Source organism: Neopsephotus bourkii, unplaced genomic scaffold (genome assembly GCF_033783945.1).
Source record: "Neopsephotus bourkii isolate Nb327-2 ecotype Australia unplaced genomic scaffold, CSIRO-AGI_Nbou_v1 NB_1183, whole genome shotgun sequence".
In the NCBI taxonomy this organism is placed as follows: domain Eukaryota; kingdom Metazoa; phylum Chordata; class Aves; order Psittaciformes; family Psittacidae; genus Neopsephotus; species Neopsephotus bourkii.
In genome coordinates, this window is record NW_026901668.1 from 2,966,674 (window position 1) to 2,987,400 (window position 20,727).

Sequence of the window (20,727 nt, forward strand, 5' to 3'; positions counted from 1 at the left end):
AGAAAGAAGGCAGCAAACATGCAAAGGTCTGAACATGCAAGGCTTTCTTTCAACAACGGAGTGAGGTCAGGCACGTTGTGCACTACATTACTGGAAAGCAGAGGTAAGGAGCTTATTTTAAAAGACAGATAGCACAAGTATTAGTCATTTCAATGCAGGAATAGATCTGTGAGGAAATTCCAATTCAATCTTTTTTTTTTTTTTTCTTTAATTTGCATTACATTTCTCACAAGCCACAGGTGTCTTATTTTGGTGCAAAATGTTTACTGTACCTGTTTTCTTATCAAAGCTGCTTGAGGTTTTTCCTCTTGTGCTTTCTTCTCTTTTACCTGTTTATCCTCTATTTCCTTTTCTTCCAACTTTTGTTTTTCATTTAATTTCTCTGCTTCTAGCTTAGCCTTTTCTTCAGCTGCCCTCTTTTCCTCTTCTGCCTTAGCCCTCTCCCTTTCCTCAGCTGCCCTCTTCTCCTCTTCTGCTTTAGCCCTTTCCTTCTCTTCTGCTTTAGCCCTCTCTTCAGCTGCCCTCTTCTCCTCTTCCGCTTTAGCCCTCTCCTCAGCTGCCCTCTTCTCCTCTTCTGCTTTAGCCCTCTCCTCAGCTGCCCTCTTCTCCTCTTCCGCTTTAGCCCTCTCCTCCTCTTCTGCCTTAGCCCTTTCCTCAGCTGCCTTCTTTTCCTCCTCTGCTTTTAACCTCTCCCTTTCTTCTGCCTCAAGTTTCTCCCTTTCTTCTGCTTTCTTCCTTTCTTCCTCAGCTTTTTCCTCATCCCTAAGCTTCTCTTTATCTACAGTATCACTTATACTCTGCTCCCCTTCTGATACAGCGTTTGTATCATTCTCTGCTTTGTGTTCCTCTGCATTTATAGCTAGACTTTTTGTTTCTGCTACCTCTTCTTTATCTGTGGATTTTTCTGCTGTCACATCTACCTGATTTTCCTCTACAGAGGCCTCCTTTGGTTTCTCCTCCTGTACCTCTTCCTTGACTTTTTCTTCTTTTTTTGTCTCGTCTTCCCCATCTTCCCTCCAGTTGTTCCTTTGGTATGATTTGGTAACTGTTTCTGTTTCCTCAATCTCATAGCGCCCTCGGCGTGTTTCAGCTTTTTCCTCTTTTCCCGTGATCTCGTTTTCTTCCACATTGTTTACTTCTCTCCTGCTGGGCAGTGACAAGCTCCCATCTGTGACTGTGGGATCAAATTCCTTTTGACGTTCCAGGGCTTCCTGAAGGCGCTTTTGACGTCTCTCCTCCCGTCTTGCCAGTCTCTCCAGCAATGCAGCTTCATCATCTGCTCCCCTTGTGGTTATGGTACTCTTGGTTTCCTCTTCTGCCACACTACATAAAAGTGATAACTTTGCATTAAAAGAAACCCAACAATAAAACACCTTTCTAACAGCATAAGCATTTAGCTGTTTCTAGAAAATCAACTTGCTGTAACATCATTCCATGGTTTGAAAACACAATAGGTTGCATACTTTGAAATTTAGCAAAATGCTTCTGCAGATTAATTTTGGCATTTTTATGTGTATATGAACCTGGTGCTTCTCAATGTCAGAGCCTGGAAAAGCTCCTTTCCAGGCCATATCCAACAGCTACTGAAGCCCCCAGGAGTGATACTGAACTCAGTAGGCACTGGAATAGTCCTGACACTTGAAACATCTGAAAGATGAACAGCCCTGAAAACTTCAGCCTCCCCCCTGCATCCTGCAGCAGAATACTTGGAGGACTTCAGCTTGCTTTAAGCAAGAAGAAGCTACTCCTGTTCAGCACCAACATCCATAGACACAGTGCATAACGGAATAAGCTGGTCATTAAGAGTGCAGTGAAGTCGTAGTTGTCCGTACAGAGATAAAGTCTGTTAGAAAACTGAGCGAGCATAGCACATAATTTCAGAGATGCTATTCAACACCTATAGGTGCCAGGACTGAATCCCTTTCTCAGTCCCTGCAGGGTTTTTGACTCCTTCAGAATTCAGCTAATTCTCCTGTGTGCAGGTTTCTTCCCTCTTTTTAGCTTCCCCCCACCCCACCCTTGTAAAAAAAGTTTATAATCTACAATGGGAAATGTTTCTGTTTTCCTGTCTATACCCATTTTCCTTGTCTTTAATAGAATACTACTTGTGCTCAGTATTTATTAGCTTGATACCACAATGTTTATTTTTAGTCATAGAATCATAGAATCATGGAATAGTTAGGGTTGGAAAGGACCTTAAGATCATCAAGTTCCAACCCCCCTGCCATGGGCAGGGACACCTCACACTAAACCATCTCACCCAAGGCTTCATCCAACCTGGCCTTGAACACTGCCAGGGATGGAGCATTCACAACCTCCCTGGGCAACCCATTCCAGTGCCTCACCACCCTAACAGGAAAGAATTTCCTCCTTACATCCAATTTAAACTTCCCCTGTTTCAGTTTTAACCCGTTCCTCCTTGTCCTGTCACTACAGTCTCTAATGAAGAGTCCCTCCCCAGCATCCCTATAGGCCCCCTTCAGATACTGGAAGACTGCTATGAGGTCTCCATGCAGCCTTCTCCTCTCCAGGCTGAACAGACCCAACTTTCTCAGTCTGTCTTCATACAGGATGTGCTTCAGTCCCCTGATCATCCTCGTGGCTCTCCTCTGGACTTGTTCCAACAGTTCCATGTCCTTTTTATGTTGAGGACACCAGAACTGCACACAGTACTCCAGGTGAGGTCTCACAAGAGCAGAATAAAGGGGCAGGATCACCTCCTTTGACCTGCTGGTCACACTCCTTTTGATGCAGCCCAGGATATGGTTGGCTTTCTGGGCTGCAAGCACACACTGAAGCTGGCTCATGTTCATTTTCTCATCGACCAGCACCCCCAAGTCCTTCTCCACAGGGCTGCTCTGAATCTCTTCTCTGCCCAGCCTGTAGCTGTGCCTGGGATTGCTCCGACCCAGGTGTAGGACCTTGCACTTGGCATGGTTAAACTTCATAAGGTTGGCATCAGCCCACCTCACAAGCGTGTCAAGGTCCCTCTGGATGGCATTCCTTCCCTCCAGCGTGTCAACCGAACCACACAGCTTGGTGTCACTAGCAGACTTGCTGAGGGCGCACTCAATCCCACTGTCCATGTCACCAACAAAGATGTTGAACAAGACCGGTCCCAACACTGATGCCTGAGGCACACCACTTGTTACTGGTCTCTTCTATCAATTGTGTTACGGCTACTGGGAATCTAGATATATTATTTGTGATTATATGAAACTGAACAAATGATGGACAGACTGGAAGGCCAGCTCTGCCCACTCAGCTTGTGACAAGTGGTGTATCACTCACTCCATATGTATTCCTGCTGTTTATAGCTGTATGACGCAGACAATGCCCTTACCCACGTAAGGGCTGAGGTCTAGCGCTTACTCCCAAGTCCTTGCAGGCAGGTTTCAGCTGCAGCTTGAGGCACCGATCCCACATGCCTTGACATGGCATGTCATCATGGCTTCTATACTATAAGTAGGCCAAAAGATGTAGAGGCTTGTGAGTCCAGATGCAGTCAAGCCTGAGGGAATCCGACAGCAGGATGCATCAGAAGTATTACCCTCAATGAGCCCCATCTAAGTTACCCATAGACCATTCTGAGGATACCCTGGGGATGTGTCATGAGCATGGCTTCAAGCCCAGCTTCAGTGACACTCCCATCCCACTCTGTAGACACAGCCATTTGTGATCCTCACTGTGCTAGGTCCTTGTCAGAGCAAAGATGTCCTAACCTGGTGCTTAGAATTTAAAACAGACCTCTTCAAGATACTTCTCTACTCTGAAAAAAAAAATATTACTGCTGACTTGTCAGTAAACAACTTCAGACGTTTACCTGTTTTGGGCATTAACTTCTGATTTCTCCGTTACATCTCCGGATAGATCTCCCTCTTCCTTTTGCCGCAGTCTCTCCTGCCGAGCCCGTCGGCGACGTTCCCTGGCGGCCTCTTCCTCATCATCGTCATTCCTCTGGTAGGACAGCCTGCAACAAAAATAGGGAAACAAAATAAAGGGGCTATAGCATATAGGATACTGCCACTGAAAAATTACAGAAAGCAGTTGAGCAGGGCACAGTAAGTGTGGCTGCAGTGCCTGCTCCATATGCTGTTTAGAAAATATGCTTTGATGTTGATATGCATAGTTTCAAAGCTTGGTTTTGTTTTCTTTTTCAGAAATGAATTTGACAAAATAGTCACAGTGAAGGCACCAGCCATACCACACTGTCAGTTTGCTGCTACAAAAAATACCAAAGCCATAAAAGCTCTGTAGCTGAGCAAACACCCAGCCAGCCAGCCAGACTACACCATGATCCTGCCAGAATGCACACAGCAGCACTTGAGCAGATTCACTCAAGCCCATAACTGAAATAGGACTTAGCCTAGAAGCTTTTCATTAGCCTCTTCTAAAAATCACATGCTGAAAATGGTGACAGTATTCTAAAACTGAAAGCCTAGAAAGCAGAGAGACATAAGTATGACAACAGCTCTCAGTTGTTGATTCTGAGTGCCAAACATCTGACACCTACAAAATTTTTGTGATCCCAGAGCCCTGCCATGCCAAATCATGCAAGATCACTGTTGTGATGAAAGCCTACAGCTGAGAACCCATTGTGTTCATCTAACCCAACAGATGATTGCATTTAGCTTCATCTTACTTGAAAAGGAAAGCAAGACATTACAATCCTAATAATCCTGTAGCCCATTCAAATCTTTGCTGAAGTGCATTGTTACTGTGTGAGATAAATGCAAAGGCCTGCATTCCTCTTACCTTTTTGTGCAGGGAAAGTGAAATAGAAATCTAACATGTCCCAGACCTTGTCAGGACCTTCATTTACTTTGCTTATGGTCTGATACGTAATGGTTAAGAAGTCACCCTTCCATAAGTAACGTTTAAGCTGCACAGCCATGCGTGTAGAGAAAAAAAGAGCTCTGAACAGTGAAAGCAAGCACAGTTAAAGCCTCCATTTCAAGGAATTTTTTAAAAGTAAGGGCAACTAAAATAGTCATGAATCTGGCTCTTTGGGTCAAAGACTCTCCAATCACCTTTTTCTGGTACTACTTTTCTCCTTTACTGAGAGAAGGGTGAAAGTACAGGTTCAGCAGACATTCAGTTATCACAATTTTGCTTTAAAAATTTAAAGTGCATGTTAAAAACAACATGGCTAAGCCACTTGCCAGACCTAGAGTGCCATTTGCATCATCTCTGTACTGAAGTATTTCGTTTTCTACTTCCATGCTCCACTTCAAGAACTTGCAACCTTTTCTTTGTAGAAACAGCTTCTCTCAAAGAGGGTGAAACCCATGAGCAGCATGACCATGAAGGATCACAACAGAGGGAAGAAGAAGAAAGGAAGAAGAAAATCAAAAGCACTACAGGTGATGCAGGGAAGGTAAGGAAGAACACTTCCTGTCATTTATAAGGAATCTAAAAGGGATCAACATTTCATTTAGGTCTAGAACAGAAAGCATATAAATACAATAATAAACCAATAGGGTCTTTGATTTGCAGAAGAAAGAGATACTCTGGAATAAAACTGCATTAGCAAACTGACCACTGAAAGCCCACTCATTAGTAAGATGTTCTGGCTGCAAGAAGCCTATGATCTTTTTAGCTCTGAAGTCCAAAAATAAGGCTGCAGAGAGAGGGCACACTGCTCCTAGCCTCTGGATAATGGCCACAGCTGATTCAATTCCCAGTGCCTATGATTCAGGATTTGTCTTTGCAGGGACACCACAGGAGGAAGTAGTTTATCCTGCTCTGGTTACCCACACAGAACACTCCTACACAGCAAAGAGAACAACCTCTTTTAAGAACCTCTTTAAAATGCCTTCTTAAAACCACCACTTGCTCAGAAAACTAAAAAAGGAAAGAAAAAGAATACCCTAAGCAAAAAAACTCCCTCAAAATGGTATCCATTAAATATAAGTCAAACGAAAACAGATATGTATTTCCTGTTCTTGGACACTTAACACATAGATCATCTGATAAGAAAACTGACAATCTTTCAATATCCTTTGAAGTATATCCACTACCTTACTGCATATCATAGCGGTTTCTTACATTGAGCAAGTACAGCAGGTATGGGTTCCATCCTTAGGGACCACCTTAAATATTCAGTTCTATGCACCAGCACAGATACATGAAACATCCCCCAAAACATGGAAATAGTCATATCAACAACTAATAACAGTATTTTATGGATGTGCATAATACTTTCTTTACAACTGTGGTAACACTACTTCCCAGATTATACTTCTACAGGCTTGTTTGCTTGCCTTGGAAATACAAGCTTTGCTGGATGTGCCTGACTAGCCAACAGAAACTGACAACAGTGGGCTGAAAATGCAGATTCAGGTTGGCTATGTTAATTAACAGGCTAATGACCATACTGTGAGCAAATTGACAGCAAGATCATTTATGAAACAATCCAACATGATCACCCCAACTGCCAATGACTTTGCATAAGAAATTCAGTCAGAAAGATAGTGCAAGTTAGACAAATGCCACTTCTGCCCATGAAAAATACACTTCTCTGACTACACTGTTTATCTTGCTACGCACTCAATCTTCATACACTGAGCTCATTCACCCTAACTCACCTAGCACATCACTCCCTTCTCCTTAGTTGTCTAAGTAGCTCCTCCTCCTTTGATGTCTAGGATGTCCAACCAATTTCATATAGAAAATAAACTACAGGCAGTAGTTTACATGCAAACATGTAAACTACTGCCTGCAAATCCATGTAAACATGTAAACTACATGTTTTTGCCATGCAAACATGTAAACTACAGCATGCAAATCCATGCACCCACCTTGGGAATGGGAAGACTGACCCTCATTCTCCTACTGTTAACAGCTCTGCATAGCTATGCACCACAAGCAAAATGAATTTGGGAGCTCTTAAGAGCTTATCTTTCACTTGCCTGCATCTTCTGACATTCTTTAGACCAAGAGTAAACAAATAATAGAAAAAATAACTCCAAGATTTCTGCTCTCTATATCAGACAGATGGAAATCTGATGAACCCCATTGGCCTGCGTTGTTTTTCCACCCTTGGAGAACAGCCTTGCTGCCCAGCATGCATACACACCCCACAACTAAATTAAACTAACCTTACATCCATTTTTCACCTTCCACATAGCTGTTCGATGTCTTTACAGGCAAGTGTCTCTCTATAGTTAGGTGTTCCAGCTATCTCAGGCAATGAGAGCACAGCACAGCATGATCTTAAAGTGGTATGCCAAGCCTTCTGATAAATGACACCTCTTATTAAATATTCAGATGAAATGATGATGACTTGGAAACCATCCTACACCTTGTTACCAAACACAACATGCTCTTGGTCTAAATTTCAACTAGAATAAAAATAGAAGAGTGTTAGCTGCTTCTTCTATTACCTTCTCTAGGTTTTGAAATGAGAAAAAACAGCATAACCTCTATGCATCGTTGGTAAATTGTCCTAGTAAAGCATTAATGCTGAGTTTATCATACTTCCCATGCAGCACAACTCAAGTACCAGAAACTGAGCATGTCATCTATGTGAGAGGACATTTCCCATCATGCTAGGTAGGGATAACAAGTAACAACAGACATTCTGCTCTGTTGAGTGGTTAGGACAGATTTGTATCTCCAAGACTGAAATCTCAAACCTCCTGAAGTCAACAAAAACTTTCCTGATTATTTCAGTAAATCCAAACTGAACCTATCCTCAGACCGAATGGGGGGTATTTTACAGCCTAGAGTGGAAAATAGCTCTTCTGGGTTGGGAATATAGCGAATGAGGCCCTTTGCCTCAGAACTTCTTCAGAGAGATTCAGCATTTCAGTCTCTATTTTATGTCAAGAACTGAATCTGAATAAAATTATAACCCAGTAAAAAACTTAGCAATAGCTAGGATGATTATGGGGCTGAAACCATTTCATACAATCCAGCTTCAACTGGTTTCCATTTGAAACTGCAAATCAGTTCAAACATTATCTAACACACTTTGGTTTTAGAGTTTCTTGCCCAGTACTACATTATTATTATTATTCTTGTCTGAATTACAGCAGCACTGAAATTTCCTGATCAAGTTCAGGGGTTTGCAGTGGTAGGCGTTTCATAAAGACAGGGGGAAATCTGCTCCCTGTTCTAGACACTTTGCTTCCTGATTAAAGAGAAACTGTATAATCTGTAGCACCACATGCTTTAGTTATAAGATAAACCTGATGAACCTAATTTTTTTTTCATTTTTCACACACATAGAAAAAAGCAATGCCTAATTTAAGCTGGATCACACCACTCCATTCTAGAGAAGGCAGGGAGAAGGAAGAGTTGTGGATGGGAGTTTTGACTGTGCCTTAAGAGTGTCAGAAATATGTGAAAAATTTCCAAACAGAACAAAAAAACTTTGAGTAGATTTTTTAACTTAAATAGGCAGCCCTGATCTGCTTCTTCTTTCACCCATGATTCATACAAATGCCAGTCTATCTTCCCTTTCCCCTGTCTGAGAAAGGCCTTGTATTTATAGCATTACCCTCCCAATACGTAGCTCAATTAGATGTAATTGTAGCTATTCAGACAGCTCTTTTCCACATGGTTTTGTTATTTGGAAACCATTTCCACCTATTACAGATTGATTTTCTCCATGGTCCATCCCAAGAAACAAGGTCATTCATCCTGTATCAAGCTGCTCCACTTGCAACCTAACCTACCTCTAAGACCTTCATCCTTCATTACCTAACACCACAGCAGTTGAAGTGACATCTGCTGATTATTATATCTGCAAATTGATGGCAGATGGAGGACGTCAGTAAAATGTCCTTGATGACAAATTTCACTGCCAGGCTCAGCCTATAGAAGCTGCATTTGTTGGCCTCCTGTGCTCTTAGAATGCTTTTCTATTTACCCAGGCTCTTCCTGAAAGGATGGGTGGGGTGAGGATGGACTGTGTTATAATACCCACTGGGGAGTGCTCTTTGTGTCACTGTTGATATTCAGTCCCTTGCTATTTATGACTGCACATGTTTTTAGTTTTCTTATTGTTCATTTAATATGTGTTATGATAGGCATGCTTCATAATGTGGATATAAACAACTGATCAATCTTCACCTCAAAAAAACATAACAAATGCATGTGCTTCTAGAGGATCATGTCTCTATCAAGCTTTGCGTGTCAAGTATCATCTGTATTTTGTTCAAGTCATATCTAAAATGTGGTGAATGGTGGGGGGCAGTTATGGGGAAAACTGTTTCTGCTAATCATTCCTCCTTAATTCAATGACAGCTGCCAGCATTCTGCTCAGACCTGCTCAAGAAGATTCATTTTTATGAGGGAATGAGCAGAATTTCAGTCCAAAATGTTCATGTTTCAAAAAGATGTAGTGAGTGAAAACAGGGCATTATGCTGGAGACATGCAGACATGCCACAGTGTTCTCAGTCCAATGTTGTGCATGAATGCTGTTATTAACACCCATAATTTTCACATATTTCTCAATTTGACATGCACCATTTTTTTTCACTTTGTATGTAGGAGAGACAAGTGGATAAAATTAACCAATGGCTGGAAATTAAACCCAGGCAAATTAAAACTGGAAATGAAGCACATGTTTTTAACAGTGAGGGTGATTAAATATACAAGAACTGATGGAACATCCATCTCGTGAATCTCCACATTGAGAAGGATGCCTTTTTGGAAGTTATACTACAGTAAAATACGAATTTGGAGGCTCATTATAAACCCAATGTGGTGAAATTCCGTTATCTCTTAGGTGTGGAAAGTTAGACTACATTATACGGTGACACCTACCGGATTTAAGCACTACAATCTTCCTTTTGAGAAGGTACATTACTTCTCATTCATGCTCCTCAAAATTTATCTCTATCTTACAAATATTTTTACTCTTTTCACCCACAAATTCTGCAGAGCTACACAGCCTATACTTCTGAGTGGGAAAATTACCCAGATACACACACAATTCTTTGGGAAAAATAAAGACACTGGTATTCAATGTATTCCCTTCTCATTTACATAATTTTCATAGTGTATGTTTCTAATAGCCTTTCTTGTTTTTCATAACTTGAAAGAGTTCAACTATTATTTTTCTCCTGGGTAGCCACTTATTCAATGAGTTAGAAGAAGAATGTTCTTTCTGTCAAATCTGGCATCCTTCATTTCCTACCATACATTTAGAAGCCTTTCTCCTACTTTAAACACAGATCTAAAATGCCTAAAAGATAAACCAATGAGCATTTTAATAACTAGTTTTCGTTTCAGCTGAGGAAAATCTTTGGATTGTTTACTCTGGTTAAGAATCTGGCTGTAAGATTGCTATTTTGTTTGCATGACAAAATAGTTAAATATGGGAAAGAAAAGTTCCTCTGAGAGGTCCAGCTTGTGAACATTTTTCTTTATAGCTTCTTTCCTTTTGAAGTTTTTGACACTTAGGTTTTTTCACAGGTAAGAAAAGAGCAGTTACACTTATCCTTTTAATGGTTTGGCTCTAAAAAAAATAAGGTGCAAGCAATCCATATTGAAGAATTAAGTATAAACAGTTATATGCAAGCCAATAACCACAAGGGAAAATGACTCCACAATTATGACAAAAATACTTGTTGACTACCAAGTAGTCCATGCCAAAGGTAGCCAGGGATTTTACTGCATTGCTGAAGATGGCACTGAAGCCTTTAGGACAGAACCTGGCTTCCCAAATTACTGGTTTCTGTTGAAAATGTAAGTTTCAATTGCTTAGATGTCAAAGGTTTTCAATACCTTTTCTTAACGCCAGCACTCATTTCTTGCAGTTTTCTGCTCATAGTAACACCATTACTTTGGTTTTAGATTCAAGCCCTAAAACCTGGGCCTCATAGTTAGAGCCGGTCTGTAACACCATGGCAGCATTCTGCACAAAGGCAGAATGACTCATGCATGCACCTATTTTGGGGGGGTTTTTTGCTTTCCTCATGGCTGAAAACTGATGATCTGTTTCGTAATATGAAATGCAAGCAGATTCTCCAAGCACATTCAAATAACTCTGCTGAATCGCCTCTGAGTACCTCAGCATAAATCACACGCAGGGATGCTAACATAAAGGGTAAAAACCTTCAGCTACTGAAACAATGTCAAATTTGTCTCTGACATATATTATATTTAGATAAAAGCACTTGTTGGAAATGTCCCAGGGAAAAGCATGTAATTCTCTCAACATGTGAAACCTGTAATGCTCTGCAATTTTACTTCATCCACAATAGACCTGACATTGACCTGTCGGTGAGCAGTGCAGTACATTTAACTTGTTTAATTTCAAAGTTTCACATGAAAAGAAAAGAAAAAAAGTAACTGGGAGAAAAACAATCACTGGCCAAGTGCCTGCTAGCTGATAACTATTACTTTTTTACTGCTTTCTTTGAAGCTTAGTGGAATTCACTCAGAATTCTGTTTCCCTGGCAGATGAGAAACATCCAAAAAAAGTGTACAAAATAAGCTTAATTTCTCAAACTTGAAAAAGTGGGAGCAAAACCCAATCGCTGTGCATGCCACTGTGGTTGATTTGGAATTTGTTGACTTTGTAGCAAATTGCTTTCTGCTTGCTGCCACCGCCTTCAGTTTCCAGTGCTTTATTGCATATAAAATCTAAAATAATTTATGCCACAGCTTTACCCAGTAATGTTTCAGACATATGACTTGAGAATAATGGGCATTTTGCCTAGCTGAGCCATAAGTAAGGACTTAGAGGATTTGCCTCAGAATATACAATCCACAACTGCTATAAAGCCAAGTCAGAAATCTTTCTTGTGTTTTTGGGGCCCTATACTCGATATGGCTTTCAAGGCACTTCTATACCTCAAATTGCTAGCTTACTGAATGTATGCAAAGTTAAGATCTAACTCCTTTTCTTCTATATTTCATTGTAAATGAAACTCCAACTGGCATAACTAAGAGATATACTTAAGAGAGAAGGAATTAAAAATGAAGACAGACATGAGCATTTGTGTCATAGTTTAAGCATAAAATACAATAGATTTAGCTTATTTGTTAGACTGATATAAGGACCTTCTGGCTGAACTGCACTTCTGGATTTCATATACATAGGATTAGGGTGCAGTAGCAACTTCAACATCTTTTATGCCAGGCTTTTTACATCGTTTCAGGTTTTTTTTCCAAACAGTTCAATTCTAAGGGCAGCAATGGCAAAAAGCAGATTTTCCAGACATGCCTCACTACTGTAATCACCACATCAGCTAGGTGAGCTAAAACCAGATTTACAGGACATGGTGCTCAGAGTACAGACCACCTTCACCCTAGTGTAGCTATAGCAGTGACAGAAATGAGGGATATTTTAGCAAGATTTTGCTATAAGCAGACTGGATGGAAGGAGAATTGGCTTTCACTCCTCTTTGCTCAGTGTCCTGTTTAGCCCTGTAATTGAAGCATGCAATGTTTTCTGAAGAAGAAAAAAAAAAAAGTTTTAAACTTTTTCCTTTTTTTCTATATTATTTTTGGTGTTATTTTTTATTCCAAAAGAGTATGCTGCATCCTCCCAAACTGGCAAACAAGAACAAATCTACAATTCCAGGAAAGCACTAACTGAATTATTATAAATTATGCATGTATCATTGACCTGGAAACCTAGCCTTCAATTCAATCTGCTTCTCTACTTTCACCCTGGATACCTGCTTTGAAAGCTTGCTTAATGCAGCACATTAGGAAATAGAGAGCCTCTTAACAAATCAACGCTTGCATTTCATTCCCTCCACAAAGATTAATATGATTGCTGCATTTTAAGAGCACTGCACAGTAAAAGGAAGTGCATAACCATGAGGATAGATCTCAGGCACAGGAAGTTTCTTGGGTTTCAACCCGTAATTGCTCCACTGAATATCTTCTAAGGACAAACACTGAAAAAGTTAACTCAGAAAATCATTGGATTCATTAACATCCAAACCAATCTCAGTCACACACTGTAATCCTCCACCACCATGCCCAATCTACTCGCAATCAACTCCCAGCATATATGTATTCATCATCTACCCTGCCAAAACAAGATGTGAAATTTGAGATGAAACATGGCTTTGCTTTTCAAAGCTGACAAATCTTTATGAGCAAAATCCCCTTTTGCATTTGTAGTTTTTCTTCACTTGCCTGCCAGGTTTTGCAGGGTGTAATGAGGAACCAGGTGCCAGGACTCTCCAGTGCATGAATCCTAACAGGAAGTTTATGGCATCCCATTGATTGATATCAGGAACAACACACACTAACAGTGTTGCACCCATTTTGAAAGGAGTTAGTTCATCTCTCACTGAAATGCAGCTGCACCCAGGGTGGATCAACATGTAGCCTATGGCTATGACTCCATAACCAAAACATCAGCCTCTGATTTAGGACTGACACTGAAACTGTTTATAGATTTTAACAAGATTGGGACAGAAAACCAGTGAGGCAGGAAGAAGTAATGTGGAAGCATAGATCAAACAGGGACCAGGGCCATAGGAAGGGGCCTGGAACAGGACATCTTCCTTGGGCTGGTGATGAGGGTAAAGAGAAAACAGCAACAATGGATGAGGAGCATCCTTCCCTACAGGGCACAAGATGGAGAATGGAGAAAGGTTTACAGAGAAATATTCAAGGACAGGGAAGAGGAAAAGAGATCCATTGGAGAGTAGCAAGGACTGAGAAAGCACCAGGACTGGGTAAGTGGCTCAGCCGTCAATATTTAGCACCAGAACAGGTTCACATGCTGTCCAAAGCCTGGCAAGCCAAAACCCAGCATGACTTGACAGAATGGAAACTCTAAGAGAGCAGGTCATGATTACCTGGACTACACATCACTCAGGAACTCCTTTGATCGTGCATGAAATGTTACATGATCTAAAATGCCAGCAGTTAGAACCTGCTATTTTTATTGGTCGATTCATCAAAAGTGTGGGTTAGTGTTAGCCTGGTCTCTGTGAAGCATCAAAACTCCTCTGTATTTCCCAGGGGATTAGAGATTGTAACTAAATTACTATTGCTCAGAGACAGACAAGTCCCTGAAGTATCTATCAAAGCCTTCAGAAATAGAGCAAAGACTGTGCTGATGAACAAAGTACAAGGCATGTACTTACACAGAGTAAGCCTGCAAAAATAGTTTTACCAGATAATCATTCAGATAATCATAGAATAATCTTTTTTTATCAACTCTTCCCAACACAAAATACGCAAGAGAAGGACACAGCCTTAACATAGCTCAGCAGACTAAATATTGAAATAAATGCTGCAAACAGGAAAACAGCTGAAATGCAAGAGCAGAAAATGCACCAAAACAGAGTGGGTTGTGAAGCCTTATGCTAACTGAAATAAACCACTTTAGGGGGGATATGACATTACAAATACATCCAGTGCTGTGCTACAACATATGGTGAATGGGAAAAAAAGTAATTAAAGTCAGATGTCTCCAAGTTTTCTGGTACCGATTCCCCATGCACACAACTCATGGATGCTGTGCAGGTGTGGATTTGGTTTCAAGGGAAATTCATGGCTGTTCACTTTTAACATGGACAAGCATCTGTCTCTTTCTCAGGTGTTTAAGAAACCACCTGTCAACAGCCAAGGTGATTAGGAGACATTTTCAGTGAGACAGCAGAGGAATTATGAGTGCAGATCCTGTCATTTGCTAACAGGATTAGGGGCAGACACAGTCCATGCATCTCTCTGAAAGCTAATCCCAATGTGTCTTTCACCTTCATGAAAGGTAAAAAGCCCTTCCATAAAACAGACCCATACAAATATGCAAGGTCACGTACAACACTTTGAACAGCATGCTCGTGTTACAATGATTTGCAGACATCGTATAATGGTGCTCTGCAGTTTAAACAGCTGGAAGTCTGAAATGTGACCGTTGCAACTACACCCACATAAACACGAAAAAGTACCCTGGCTTTACCACTGTGATCCTTATTCCAAGAGAAGTTATTTGTAAGAAATGACCAAACAACTCAATCAGTTTAAACTATTGGAGAAAGCCTTTGGAAAGCTGACTGAATTCATGAAAGCTGGTCAGTCACACTGAAAATGTAAATCTAAAAACCACTGCTCTTTAAAAAGCATTGAAAAAAACAAAAACAAAAAAAAAACCAAACAAAAAACAAACAAAACAAAACAAACAAAACAACCCAACCCCCCAACTTTTCAATTTCAAAGACTCGGTAACAAATTATCTACAATTTATGTTATTCAGAACAGAAAAATACCCTGATGAAAAGTAGGAAATGGAAGAAGATAACGATTTGCTTATCTTAAAAGTGCTTATGGACTTCCAATGGGGTATATGCAGCTGTCAGAGGCATAAGGCACCTAATGTAAGCTGCCGCAATATACAACATGTTTCCAAATCACAGCAATTATTATGGTCTCTGTTGGGTTGTTTTTTTTGGTTGGTTGGTTTGGTTTTGTTTGGTATTTGTGTGGGTGTTTGTTTGGTTTCTTTGGTTGTTTGGGTTTGTTTTTTTTTTTCCCATTCTGGAATAGCCAGCTCCACATAGGGAGCCAGTCTGTAATAACTGTTGGAAAATGCTTTATAATGTGGCATCCCCACACAGATATGTTCTTCATGGACACAAGAAGCTAAGTGGTAGTGCCATCTGTACATTCACGGCAACTTATTGATCAGGTCCTGTTGTTTCTTTGGCAAACCATCCACTGACAGTCAGTCATCCTCCTCCCTATCTGGTTAGCCACCCCCCACAACGCCTCAGTCCTCACCCCAGCTCCAACCTGTCCAACAGGCAAAATACATTCATGATTCTTCTGCACTGGCATCTGGGTTGCAGGAGAGAGTGAGCAGCACTAACCTGGACTGGACCTATGAGCTCTGAATTGATTCCAGAAAACAATAAGTATGCCCTTGTTGGAGAGCATAACATTATGTTGTGTTGTGATTGTTCTTGCCTTTGCACACCATAAGCAAAGCAATAGTCCACAAAGCAGCGATTTGATGACACACAATATACACTGGCTTTTATCTGCACTTTATCATACTGCTAAAAGAAATGGCAACTGAGTCCAGGGAAGCACAGGTGAAGGAGCAAAGCAGATGGGACTATGTAAGAGAGGAGTGTGATCAGCTGTAGAAGGAAAGTGAGAGGAGGTGGCCAGCAAGGTGGTAAGGATAGCAAAGGGCTCCTGTGGCAAGAAAGTGATATGACTAAAACAAACAGAGTGCAAATGCAGACACAAGAGAATCTAGTTTCAAATGTTTGAGGAGACAAGAGATGATAAGTTTTCACCACCAAGAAGAAAAGCCTTTTTAGAGATTCAACTGCCATTTTTAAAGAGAATATAATAAAAAGAAAAAATCAAACACACACATACAAATTGTCTGGTATAATCCATTACATTCCAGTAGTGAATGCAGACCAATGGTTATTTTCCCATCATTGTTACATTAGTACTTGGCACTTGCTAAATTCATTCCATTGAAAGATCTCAATGTGCCTTACAAATATTTATCAATGTTAACGATCCTTGCACCCCCTTCTGACTTCTGCATGGTGGGTGTTATTACTACTATAATGCCAGTTAACAGGATACAAAACAGAGACATAGATGAACAAACTTCTTTTAGCCTAAACTAGATTAGGATTAGCAGATAAGATTCTCGTTTTGGGTGCACTACTTCATGCCTGCTCAAAAACCTGTTGAAGCTACCAGCTGCATCGTGCTGACTTCCATCGCTGCGCCCGAAAGCGTGTGAAAGCCACTGGCAGAATTTATTATCCTGGGACCTTTCTTTGCTGGCATAGTGAACAAAGACACATCCTCCCCTGAGCTCTCTCTGAGCAAGTGATAGCCTGCCTCTTCTCTGTGTAATGCCCCTGTTGCTAGGTACTTTCAAATCAGTAGTTTACATTTTAAAAAGGGTTATGCCTGCTGGGAAATGAGAAAGGAAGGGTGAAAAGCTGGTTTAGCCCAGGGAATCCTGCAGCTGTGTCACTATGAAAGAACCTCAAGCTTTGTGCAGGGGTCAACATGCCTCAACACAGCCTGGCACCTTTTTGAAGCACTGGGATGTGAACTGATATAAACTTAGGTGCCTGGAAGTATGGAAAACAGGGTGCAGGATCCTCACCCTACCATTGGGAGACAAGGAGTTAGCTTCTTGTCAAACCTTTCTGTTTCTCAAGCTTCAACAGGTGCAGAAAGCCAGCCTGGTGAGGTGCGACTTCCAAAAGGTGACTGAGAAAACACCAGCTGTATACCAGAAAGATTCTAGTCCTAAAGGAACTTTAGACAACATCACATGGGAAGGTTTCTGTGCACCACAACTGTTTGTACCCTCTTCAGTCCCACAGTGTAGATGGCACTGACCTCAGTGTCAGCAACCCTTCCAACACTGGCTTTTGCAGGACTGTGTTGATTCAAAGTCAAAATGTTTCCCATCTCACCTGCACTGCAAGAAGACTGCTTTAGGAAGCCAAGGAGACTCCTATAACAATGCATTTGTACAGCAGATGGTTCCTTAGAAATAACACCAGAGAGCAGACTTTAGTCTTGATCCAAACATGCCACTTGGTTCGTCCAAGTATCCTCTTCCCAGTAGTCCATTGTAACTATTCATACATGCACTCCCAGGCAAGGAAGATACAATTCAATTTACCCTTTTATGAAAGTTCTTACAAAATTAAAATATGCATCCTGGAAGGCACTGGAAAGGGCCAAAAACCGAGTACTAGATAGCAAACCTGTGTTTAATATACTTTTGTAAATATACAACATTTGGCAAGCAAGGATTTGGCAATGTAAATTGCAGAATATTTGGTATGATAAAGACTTAAGGCAAGCATGAAAGAATTTGAATTCCTGCTCACAAAGAGTGTCGTCCAACCTGCTACCAAAACTCAATCTACTGAGATCAGTGAGTAAGAATAGGGTAATCGTGTTTGAAGAAGATTAGCAGCAGGTAACAAAAAGGTCTAGAGATCAGCAATCCTTCAAATTGGAAAAACAAGTTAAGCCTACTTCAAGCATGACAGTGGTTAGGTATGAGATGCTGTCCTAGGTTCAGCAGTAGCAGTCATTTTTCTCCTTCTTAGTAACTGGTACAGTGCTGTGTTTTTGACTTTCAGCCTGGGAACAGCACTGATAACACCAATGTTTTTAGTTGCTGCTCAGTAATGTTTACTCTGACCAAGGACTTTCTGAGTCTCATGGTCTGCCAGGGAGGAGGGGAAGCCAGGAGGAAGCAGAGACAGGACACCTGTCCCAAACTAGCCAAAGAGGTATTCCATACCACAGCACATCATGCCCAGGATATAAACCAGGGGCAGTTACCCAGAAGGGTTAGATCACTGCTCAGGTGGGGCTGTGTATTGGTCAGCCGGTGGTGAGTGGTTGCATTCTCTCCCCTTGTTATTTCCCTTATCATTATTAGTATTGGTGGTAGCAGCAGTGGTTTGTGTTATACCTTAGTTACTGGACTGTTCTTATCTCAGCCCGTGGGAGTTATATTCTTTCAGTTCTCCTCCCTATCCCTCTGGGAGTGGGGGGATGAAGTGAGGGGAATGACCGAAGGGCTGCGTGGTACTGAATTACCGGCTGGGCTTAAACTGCGACAGATGCTTAAGCTCCCAGGTGCATCAGTTCCCACCTGACTAATGCACAAGAATGTTCAGTGAAAAAAAAAAAAAATGCATTTGAGGGAACCAGAGACTAGCATGATGAGTGTTAGCTATATTAATGAGGTTTTGTAAGACTAATAAGTCTAATGCATGCATGAAATTTAAACACTAGCAGTCCTTTGCCAATCTCATACTTATAGGTGCTTCTGCCTTCTCAAGATGAGTGTAAGACAGACACTGGCAGTGTTAGTGCGTAGCTATAAGCATATATAAACATTTTTTCTGGACCTTTGCCCGAAGTTTGCTCAAAATAACACCCACCAAATTCATCAAATTACCAAAGATCTGGAAAGCTCCAGGGAAGGTCCCACAACCTACTTTATGTTACAGAGAAAACTTCCAAAAGGTTTTCTCCTCTATTTCAGTTCCACAGAAGCTTTTCCAGTTCCTTCTCCAGTTTCTTCTTGCATTCTAGGCAGTCCCTGTTATTAGCCACCTAATGGCATTTTAATGGGTGCCTCCATCTTCTTTCTCCAAACCTGCAAGCCCTGAGCCTTACATTCTCCCAAGACTGAACCTCTCTACTGCAGTGATGTCATGCATATTGAGAAGTGCTGGAAGTGACTGGAAGCCAGGCACTAAGCATTAAACAGCAAAACCTCTGCTAGCTTTAATATTGTGAAAACCATAATTATATCCTTTTTCTGGGGAAAGTAAGCACATTGGCATGATTGCTAGGGCAGATCAGCACAAGAAACAAGTAGCACACGGAGAAACATAACAGAAACAGGTACTGTTTCATAGGTCCAGAGCATTCACCTTCCTAAATTCAGAGGTTATAAGCATAGGACTGGATGGGAGGTAGCAATAGTACCTCCATGGATGTCTCCTACCTGATCACTGGCAGCGTGTTGGGTGAGTTTAAGAGAGGAGAAGAATCCAGGAAATCAAGCAAAGAATTAACCTCATGGCTACTCAAAGTGGCAAAGGACCAAATGCAGTTCTCAGATATATATCTCAGAATGACAGAAATATTTGTCCTCAACTTGATGGGCTGCAAATTATGCACATGCTGTCAGTGGGAAGCTTTCACAGCCATATAGATAGGGACTGACAGCAATACCAGGATAGCATTGCTACAGTGTTAAGAGAGCTTTTTAACATGTTTTTGGTCTTGAGGGAAACCTGCAATTGCAATGAACTTCAAAACTGCTTTCTTACAGCCTTTATGGCAAATTAATTAGAGGAACCAGAAGAAAGTTAGTCCTCAGCCTTAATCTTTCTAACTAAAGCAAAAGTTCAGCTAGCTTTGGAAGCAGATGTAACCTCTGCTAATTAGGCTTTGGGGCTTTGTCAAATCCTGAGAAAGAAAACTGCTGACACAATGTGCCTGACCACTCCTGTTCCAGGAGGAGGCAGATGACTAAGGCCAAGATGCACACCACCATTGCACACACCCAGAATGATGCCAGTGATTTCCCTTCTGCAGGAGAAGCGTGATCCTAAAAAACTTCTGCTTCACCCAGGAAAGATGGGTGTTAGACAAAACGCAGAAGGCTGTTATTCAACATTAATTTAAAAATGGAGGTTTATTTTGAAGAAATTGGCATGTGAGAGAACATGTGGGGTTGGAACTTGCTTCATTCAGGCTTTACAAAACCTCATACAATACAGTAGCAAGAGAAAGCTGAAAGGAAAGAACAAAAGAAATACGGACAGGAGCCACATGACAAAAGTGAGGCCACTGTAGCTACAGAAACTGGAAAGCCAGGAGCAACTTGAAAATGAACAATGAGACTACAAAGGTACCACCATGGCCATGTCAGTGTGTGAGGATGGTCCACATCATTTGTGGATGCTGAAACATACAGTGTATTGATGGTTCAAACTTAAACAGGGGAAGTTTAGATTGGATGTAAGGAGGAAATTCTTTCCTGTAAGGGTGGTGAGGCAATGGAATAGGTTGTCCAGGGAGGTTGTGAATGCTTCATCCCTGGCAGTGTTCAAGGCCAGGTTGGACGAGGCCTTGGGAGATATGATTTAGAGCGAGATGTCCCTCACACTAAACCATCTCACCCAAGGCTTCATCCAACCTGGCCTTGAACACTGCCAGGGATGGAGCATTCACAACCTCCCTGGGCAACCCATTCCAGTGCCTCACCACCC

At 41.3% G+C, this 20,727-nt stretch overlaps 1 protein-coding gene across 11 annotated transcripts in view; it reads right to left on the bottom strand.

Moving 5' to 3' along the window:
* The window catches only part of CALD1 (caldesmon 1), a 197,468-nt gene that overhangs the window by 28,902 nt on the left and 147,839 nt on the right, over window positions 1-20,727 (bottom strand). For 9 of the 11 annotated variants that reach the window (XM_061363964.1, XM_061363967.1, XM_061363960.1 and 6 more), the window contains 2 exons: window positions 3,824-3,970; window positions 273-1,323 (listed from right to left, as the gene is read on the bottom strand). In XM_061363964.1, coding sequence (XP_061219948.1) covers window positions 273-1,323; window positions 3,824-3,970 — 1,198 coding nt within the window. The remainder of the gene's footprint in view (window positions 1-272; window positions 1,324-3,823; window positions 3,971-20,727) is intronic. The other 2 variants (XM_061363969.1, XM_061363970.1) reach the window with 1 other exon arrangement.